The sequence below is a fragment of the Psittacula echo genome, assembly GCF_963264785.1.
Source record: "Psittacula echo genome assembly, contig: SCAFFOLD_142, whole genome shotgun sequence".
Lineage (NCBI taxonomy): Eukaryota > Metazoa > Chordata > Aves > Psittaciformes > Psittacidae > Psittacula > Psittacula echo.
Window position 1 is genome coordinate 54,184 of NW_027664194.1, and position 9,423 is coordinate 63,606.

The 9,423-nt window shown below is 61.4% G+C and overlaps 1 protein-coding gene across 1 annotated transcript; it reads left to right on the top strand.

Moving 5' to 3' along the window:
* Positions 1-385: 385 nt before the first annotated feature.
* AP4M1 (adaptor related protein complex 4 subunit mu 1) lies at positions 386-9,190 on the top strand (the record flags this gene model as incomplete). The annotated part of the gene is made up of 11 exons (XM_080639931.1): positions 386-443; positions 1,165-1,259; positions 1,715-1,821; positions 2,187-2,283; positions 2,924-3,034; positions 3,371-3,451; positions 4,452-4,508; positions 4,755-4,821; positions 5,500-5,553; positions 8,764-8,870; positions 9,099-9,190. Coding segments are annotated over 11 exons (926 nt in total), but the record flags the coding sequence as incomplete, so codon positions are not given.
* Positions 9,191-9,423: the final 233 nt, after the last annotated feature.

The following is a 9,423-nucleotide window of genomic DNA, read 5'->3' on the forward strand; positions in this document are numbered from 1 at the left end:
GGCGACGAGCCACGCCCCCTTCGCCGCTCCCAGCCAATAGGCAGCGAGCTCTAGCGGCGCGCCCCAGGCCACGCCCCCCCCCTTTCCCGGCAAGACCGGCGGCGCGGAGCAGGTCCCGTCTTAAAGGGGCCGCGGCCCTTTATGGGGGGGACACTGGGATGGAGCTGGGGGGCAATGGGGATCAGGGGGGGTCCGGGTGAGGGGGTGCATGGGGGGGGCGGGAATAAGGCGCTTGGGGGGTGCTAATGGTCTATGGGGGGCGTTCATGGTGCTATGGGGGGTAGTAGGGATCTATGGGGGGGTAATAGGGATCTATGGGGGGGTAATAGGGATCTATGGGGCGCCCCATTGACCCCCATTGTGTGTGTGTGTCCCCCATAGGACGATGCTGTCCCAGCTCTTCATCCTCTCGTCTAAGGGAGACCGGTTGCTCCATAGGGATTGTATCCTTCCCCCCCCCGCCTTAAACAGAGGTGGTACAGCCCGTGGATGGGCGGGCGCTACCATTCTGAGCCTATGTGGGGGGTTCACCCCATTATGTGTATATGGATATGGGGGGGGGGGACACCCCTATTATGGCCCTTTATGGGGGGGTTCATCTCTATTCTGGCCCTATATGGGGGGGGACACCCTTATTATGGCCCCATATGGGGGGATTCACCCCCATTCTGGGCCTATATGGGGGGGAACCCCCTATTATAAGCCTATATGGGAGGTTCACCCCCATTCTGAGCCTATATGGGGGGGATTCAACCCTATTATGGCCTTATATGGGGGGGACACCCCTATCATGGCCCTATATGGGGGGACTCACCCCCATTCTGGGCCTATATATGGGGGAACACCGCTATTATGGCCTTCTATGTGGCGGGACACCCCTATTATGGCCCTATATGGGGGGGGTTCACCCCCATTCTGAGCCTATGTGGGGGGGTCTCCCCATTATAACCCTATATGGGGGGGTTCATCTCTATTATGGCCCTATATGGGGGGGTTCACCCCTATTACGACCCTATATAAGGAGATGTCTCCCCCATTCTGACCCTATATAGGGATGTCTTCCCCCTTGTGCCCCTATATATGGTCTTATCCCACCCATTATAGGCTCCTCACATTATGGGGTCCCCCCTCTGCCCCCCCCATTTCTCCTTGACCTCCCCATAGTCCGTGGGGACCCCTCGGACCCCATCACCGACGTGGCCGATGTCTTCTACCGCGGCGTCACCGCGCTGCCGGGGGACCAGGCCCCCGTGTTCATGGTACCATGGGGGGTAATGGGGGAGCTATGGGGCAATGGGGGACAACGGGGAGCAATGGGAGCCTCATTGACTTCACTGGGCCCAGGGTGCTGTTCGCCCTGACGGCCACAAGGCGGCAGTGTCGCCATTGACTCCCACGGGGAGCAATGGGAGCCCCATTGACTTCCATGGGCCCAGGGTGCTGTTCGCCCTGACGGCCACAAGGCGGCAGTGTCCGCATTGACTCCCATTGACTCCCATGGGGAGCAATGGGTGCCCCATTGACTTCCATGGGCCCAGGGTGCTGTTCGCCCTGATGGCCACAAGGCGGCAGTGTCCGCATTGACTCCCATTGACTCCCATGGGGAGCAATGGGTGCCCCATTGACTTCCATGGGCCCAGGGTGCTGTTCGCCCTGATGGCCACAAGGCGGCAGTGCCGCCCTTGACTCCCATTGACTCCCATTGCCCCCCCAGGCCCATGGGGGGCTCCACTTCGTCCACGTGCGCCACTCGGGGCTCTACTTCGTGGCCACCACCACGGCCGAGGCGTCCCCGTTCACCCTGGTCGAGTTCCTCAATAGGTGCCCCCGGGGGCGTTTGGGGCCGTTCTGGGGGGGTTGATGGGCGTTTGGGGGCGTTTGGGGGCATCTGAAGCCGTTTTGGGGGCGGTTTTGGGCGTTTGGGGGCGTTTGCGGACGTTTTGGGGCCGTTTTGGGGCGTTTGGAGGCATTTTGGGGCCGTTTTGGGGTGTTTGGGGGCGTTTTGGGGGCATTTGGGGCCGTTTTGGAGGTGTTTGTGGGTATTTGGGGGCGTTTGGGGCCGTTTTGGGGGTGTTCATGAGCGTTTGGGGGCATCTGAAGGCGTTTTGGGGGCGTTGGGGGCTATTTGGGGCCCTTTTGGGGCTGCTTTCGCCCCGTCCCGTGCCTCAGGACCCCCCCCGCCCCAGGTTGGTGGCGCTGCTGAGGGACTTCTGCGGGCCCCTGAGCGAGAAGAGCGTGGGGGGGAGCTTCGCGCTGGTCTCCGAGCTGCTGGAGGAGATGCTGGTGGGGGGGGAACCACAGCAGCGGGGGTTGGGGGCGTTTAAAGGGGGTTTGGGGGGGTTTAAACGGGGTTTGGGGGCGTTTAAAGGGGGTTTGGGGGCGTTTAAAGGGGGTTTGGGGGCGTTTAAGGGGGTTTGGGGGCGTTTAAGGGGGTTTGGGGGCGTTTAAAGGGCGTTTGGGGGCGTTTAAAAGGGGTTTGGGGGCGTTTAAAGGGGGTTTGGGGGCGTTTAAGGGGGGTTTGGGAGCGTTTAAAGGGGGTTTGGGGGCGTTTAAGGGGGGTTTGGGAGCGTTTAAAAGGGGTTTGGGGGCGTTTAAGCGCGTTTGGGGGCGTTTAAAGGGGTTTGGGAGCGTTTAAAAGGGGTTTGGGGGCGTTTAAACGGAGTTTGGGGGCGTTTAAAGGGGGTTTGGGGGCGTTTAAAGGGGGTTTGGGGGCGTTTAAAGGGGGTTTGGGGGGGTTTAAACGGAGTTTGGGGGCGTTTAAAGGGGGTTTGGGGGCGTTTAAAGGGGATTTGGGGGCGTTTAAAGGGGGTTTGGGGGGGTTTAAACGCGGTTTGGGGGCACTTAGGGGGAGTTGGGTCCATGTTCCCCTATGGGGGGTGTTGGGGCCCCCTCTTTGGGCTGACACCCCCCCCCCCCCCCCCAGGACTTTGGTTACATCCAGAGCACGGCCCCGGAGGTGCTGCGCAGCCTCACCCAGAGCCCCCCCCTCAGCCCCCCCCCCTTCAGCCTCCTGGACCTGGGCTCCATTGGGCTGGTGAGGGCCCAGGGCTGCCTCCAACGCATCCCAAGGACCCCCCCAGTACCTCCCAGTACATCCCAGTGCTTTCCCAGTATCCCCCAGTACCATCCCAGTGCATCCCTGTACATCCCTGTGACCCCCAAGTACCCCCGCAGTCCCTCCCAGCCCCATCCCGTTCCCATCCCATCCCCATCCCCATCCCATCCCCATCCCCATCCCCATCCCATCCCCATCCCCATCCCCATCCCCATCCCCATCCCATCCCCATCCCATCCCCATCCCATCCCCATCCCATCCCCATCCCATCCCCATCCGGTCTCGCGGCCTCTCGAGCGCCCCCTCCCGTTGCAGTTCGGGGCGGACACGCAGCGCTCGAAGGTGGCTCCGGGCTCCGCCGCCACGCGGCCCCTGGGGGCGCCCCGGGGGGAGCAGGTGGGTACCGACCCCCCCCATATCATGCATCCCAGTGCATCCCAATGCATCCCAATGTATCCCAATGTATCCCAGTGCATCCCAATGCATCCCAGTGCATCCCAATGTATCCCAATGTATCCCAGTGCATCCCAATGCATCCCAGTGCATCCCAATGCATCCCAATGTATCCCAATGTATCCCAGTGCATCCCAATGCATCCCAGTGCATCCCAATGCATCCCAATGTATCCCAGTGCATCCCAATGCATCCCAATGCATCCCAGTGCATCCCAATGTATCCCAATGTATCCCAGTGCATCCCAATGCATCCCAGTGCATCCCAATGCATCCCAATGTATCCCAATGTATCCCAGTGCATCCCAATGCATCCCAATGTATCCCAGTGCATCCCAATGTATCCCAATGTATCCCAATGTATCCCAGTGCATCCCAATGTATCCCAATGTATCCCAGTGCATCCCAGTGCATCCCAATGTATCCCAGTGCATCCCAGTGCATCCCAATGCATCCCAATGCATCCCAATGCATCCCAATGTATCCCAGTGCATCCCAATGTATCCCAATGCATCCCAATGTATCCCAGTGCATCCCAATGTATCCCAATCCCATCCCAGTGCATGCCAATGTATCCCAGTGCATCCCAATCCCATCCCAATGCATCCCAGTGCATCCCAGTGCATCCCAATGTATCCCAGTGCATCCCAATGCATCCCAGTGCATCCCAATGCATCCCAATGTATCCCAGTGCATCCCAATGTATCCCAATGCATCCCAATGTATCCCAGTGCATCCCAATGTATCCCAATGCATCCCAATGTATCCCAGTGCATCCCAATGTATCCCAATGCATCCCAATGTATCCCAGTGCATCCCAATGTATCCCAATGCATCCCAATGCATCCCAATGCATCCCAATCCCATCCCAATGCATCCCAACCCCATCCCAGTGCATCCCCATCAGGGATCGCCCCTGACCCCCCCTTTTGTGCCCCCCCCAGGGGGACGAGCTCTTCGTGGACGTGGTCGAGCGGCTGACGGTGGTGCTGGGGGCCAACGTGGGTCCGGCTCCCCCCCATGCTGACCCCCAATGGTTCAGTCCCTGCTGGCACAATGGCTGGGACAACCCATTATGGGCCTCTATGGGGGGGGATACCCCATTGCGGCCCTATATGGGGGGGGTTCCCCCCGTTTTAACCCTATATGGGGGTGTCCCCCCTCTATTTTGACCCTATATGGGGGGGGACACCCCATTCTGACCCTAAATAGGGGGGTTTCACCCCAATTTTGCCTCCCCCCCCCAGGGTACCCCGCTTAAGGTGGATGTTCAGGGTGAGATGCGCCTCAAGTGCTACATCCCCAACTGCAGAGGTGAGTTTGGGGGGGGTCCCCTATGGGTACCCCCCCATCACCTATGGGTGCCCGCCATCACCTATGGGTGCCCCCCCATCACCTATGGGTGCCCCCCCATCACCTATGGGTGCCCCCCATCACCTATGGGTACCCCCCCATCACCTATGGGTGCCCCTCCATCGCCTATGGGTGCCCCCCCATCGCCTATGGATACCCCCCCATCACCTGTGGGTACCCCCCCATCACCTATGGGTACCCCCCCATCACCTATGGGTGCCCCCCCATCGCCTATGGGTGCCCCCCATCACCTATGGGTGCCCCCCCATCACCTATGGGTACCCCCCCATCACCTATGGGTGCCCGCCATCACCTATGGGTGCCCCCCCATCACCTATGGGTACCCCCCCATCACCTATGGGTGCCCCCCCATCGCCTATGGGTGCCCCCCATCACCTATGGGTGCCCCCCATCACCTATGGGTACCCCCCCATCACCTATGGGTGCCCCCCATCACCTATGGGTACCCCCCCATCACCTATGGGTGCCCCCCATCACCTATGGGTACCCCCCCATCACCTATGGGTGCCCCCCCATCACCTATGGGTGCCCCCCCATCACCTATGGGTGCCCCCCATCACCTATGGGTACCCCCCCATCACCTATGGGTGCCCCCATTCACCTCCATTGACCCCCCAGAGCTGCGCCTTGGGCTGAGTGAGGAATTCTGCGTGGGAAAAGCGGAGTTAAGGGGTGAGACCCCCCCATTGACCCCCATTACCCCCCCATTGACCCCCATTACCCCCCCATTGACCCCCATTACCCCCCATTGACCTCCATTACACCCCCATTGACCCCCATTACCCCCCCCTTGACCCCCCATTACCCCCCCATTGACCCCCATTACCCCCCATTGACCCCCATTACCCCCCCATTGACCCCCCATTACCCCCCCATTGACCCCCATTACCCTCCCATTGACCCCCCATTGACCCCCCATTGACCCCCATTACTCCCCCATTGACCCCCATTAACCCCCCATTGACCCCCATTACCCCCCCATTGACCCCCCATTACCACCCCATTGACCCCCATTACCCCCCCATTGACCCCCCATTACCCCCCCATTGACCCCCATTACCCCCCCCTTGACCCCCCATTACCCCCCCATTGACCCCCCATTACCCCCCCATTGACCCCCATTACCCCCCATTGACCCCCATTACCGCCCCATTGACCCCCCATTACCCCCCCATTGACCCCCCATTACCCCCCCATTGACCCCCATTACCGCCCCATTAACCCCCCATTGACCCCCATTACCGCCCCATTGACCCCCCATTACCCCCCCATTGACCCCCATTACCCCCCCATTAACCCCCCATTGATCCCCATTACCCCCCCATTACCCCCCCATTGACCCCCATTACCCCCCTTATTCCCTTCCATTCACTCCCAGTAACCCCCAGGATCCCTCATCCCCTTCCCAGTGCCCTCCCTGTTCCCTTCCTTTCACTCCCAGCGTCATTCCCGTCCCTCCCTGCATTCATAGCACCCATCCCATTGCCCCACATAGCCCCATAGCCCCCATAGCCCCATAACCCCCATAGCCCCCATACCCCCCATAGCCCCATACCCCCCATAGCCCCCATACGCCCCATAGCCCCCATAGCCCCCATACCCCCCATAGCCCCCATAGCCCCATACCCCCCATAGCCCCCGTAGCCCCATAGCCCCCATAGCCCCCATAGCCCCATACCCCCCATACCCCCCATACGCCCCATAGCCCCCATAGCCCCCATACCCCCCATAGCCCCCATAGCCCCATACCCCCCATAGCCCCCATAGCCCCATACCCCCCATAGCCCCCATAGCCCCCATACCCCCCATAGCCCCCATACCCCCCATAGCCCCCATAGCCCCATACCCTCCATAGCCCCCATACCCCCATAGCCCCCGTAGCCCCATACCCCCCATAGCCCCCATACCCCCATAGCCCCCATAGCCCCATACCCCCCATAGCCCCATAGCCCCCATAGCCCCCATACCCCCCATAGCCCCCATAGCCCCATACCCCCCATAGCCCCCATACCCCCATAGCCCCCATACCCCCCATAGCCCCCATAGCCCCATAGCCCCCATAGCCCCCATACCCCCCATAGCCCCATAACCCCCATAGCCCCATAGCCCCCATAGCCCCCATAGCCCCATAGCCCCCATAGCCCCCATAACCCCCATAGCCCCCATACCCCCCATAGCCCCCATAGCCCCATACCCCCCATAGCCCCCATACCCCCATACCCCCATAGCCCCCATAGCCCCCATACCCCCCATAGCCCCATAACCCCCATAGCCCCATAGCCCCCATAGCCCCCATAGCCCCATAGCCCCCATAGCCCCCATAACCCCCATAGCCCCATAGCCCCATAGCCCCCATAGCCCCATAACCCCCATAGCCCCCATACCCCCCATAGCCCCATAGCCCCCATAACCCCCATACCCCCCATAACCCCCATAGCCCCCATAGCCCCATAGCCCCCATAACCCTCATACCCCCCATAGCCACATAACCCCCATAGCCCCCCATAGCCCCCATAGCCCCCATACGCCCCATAGCCCCATAGCCCCCATAACCCTCATACCCCCCATAGCCCCATAACCCCCATAGACCCCATAGCCCCATAACTCCCATAGCCCCCATACGCCCCATAGCCCCATAGCCCCCATAACCCCCATACCCCCCATAGCCCCATACCCCCCATACGCCCCATAGCCCCCATAGCCCCCATACCCCCCATAGCCCCCATAGCCCCATACCCCCCATAGCCCCCATAGCCCCATACCCCCCATAGCCCCCATAGCCCCCATACCCCCCATAGCCCCCATAGCCCCCATACCCCCCATAGCCCCCATAGCCCCATACCCTCCATAGCCCCCATACCCCCATAGCCCCCGTAGCCCCATACCCCCCATAGCCCCCATACCCCCATAGCCCCCATAGCCCCATACCCCCCATAGCCCCATAGCCCCCATAGCCCCCATACCCCCCATAGCCCCCATAGCCCCATACCCCCCATAGCCCCCATACCCCCATAGCCCCCATACCCCCCATAGCCCCCATAGCCCCATAGCCCCCATAGCCCCCATACCCCCCATAGCCCCATAACCCCCATAGCCCCATAGCCCCCATAGCCCCCATAGCCCCATAGCCCCCATAGCCCCCATAACCCCCATAGCCCCCATACCCCCCATAGCCCCCATAGCCCCATACCCCCCATAGCCCCCATACCCCCATACCCCCATAGCCCCCATACCCCCCATAGCCCCATAACCCCCATAGCCCCATAGCCCCCATAGCCCCCATAGCCCCATAGCCCCCATAGCCCCCATAACCCCCATAGCCCCATAGCCCCATAGCCCCCATAGCCCCATAACCCCCATAGCCCCCATACCCCCCATAGCCCCATAGCCCCCATAACCCCCATACCCCCCATAACCCCCATAGCCCCCATAGCCCCATAGCCCCCATAACCCTCATACCCCCCATAGCCACATAACCCCCATAGCCCCCCATAGCCCCCATAGCCCCCATACGCCCCATAGCCCCATAGCCCCCATAACCCTCATACCCCCCATAGCCCCATAACCCCCATAGACCCCATAGCCCCATAACTCCCATAGCCCCCATACGCCCCATAGCCCCATAGCCCCCATAACCCCCATACCCCCCATAGCCCCATAACTCCCATAGCCCCCATATGCCCCATAGCCCCCATAACCCCCATAGCCCCATAACCCCCATAGCCCCCATAGCCCCATACCCCCCATAGCCCCATAGCCCCCATAGCCCCATAGCCCCCATAGCCCCCATAGCCCCATAGCCCCCCTAGCCCCCATAGCCCCCATAGCCCCCATAGCCCCCCTAGCCCCCATAGCCCCCATAGCCCCCATCCCATACCCCAGGCTATGGCACCCAGGTCCGTGTGGACGACGTCTCCTTCCACCCCTGCGTCAACCTGGAGGAGTTCGAGGCTCAGCGGGTGCTGCGGGTGTCCCCCCCCCAGGGAGAGGTAACCCCCCCCCCGTTATGGTCCTGTGTGGTACAGTCCATTATGGCCCTATAGGAGGGGCTCATCCCATTCAGAGCCTATATAGGGAGGGTTCACCCCCCATTTGAACCCCAAATGGTTCACCCCATTACAGCCCTATAGAGGTGGGACATTCCATTCAGAACCTATATGGGGGGGTTCACCCCATTAGAGCCCTATAGGACCCCTTTATTGCCCCCTCCTCTATAGGTGACCCTGATGCAGTACCAGCTCCTGGATGATGTCCCCATGCCGCTGCCCTTCCGCCTGTACCCCCATATGGAGTGGGACCCTATGGGGAGGTGAGGGGGGGACCCCCATCCTGACCCCTATATGGTGGGTTCACCCCATCCTGACCCCTGGAGTGGGACCCTATGGGGAGGTGAGGGGGGGGACCCCCATCCCTGACCCCTATATGGTGGGTTCACCCCCATCCTGACCCCCTATATGGTGGGTTCACCCCATCCTGACCCCTATATGGGTGGGTTCACCCCATTCTGACCCCCTATATGGGTGGGTTCACCCCATTCTGACC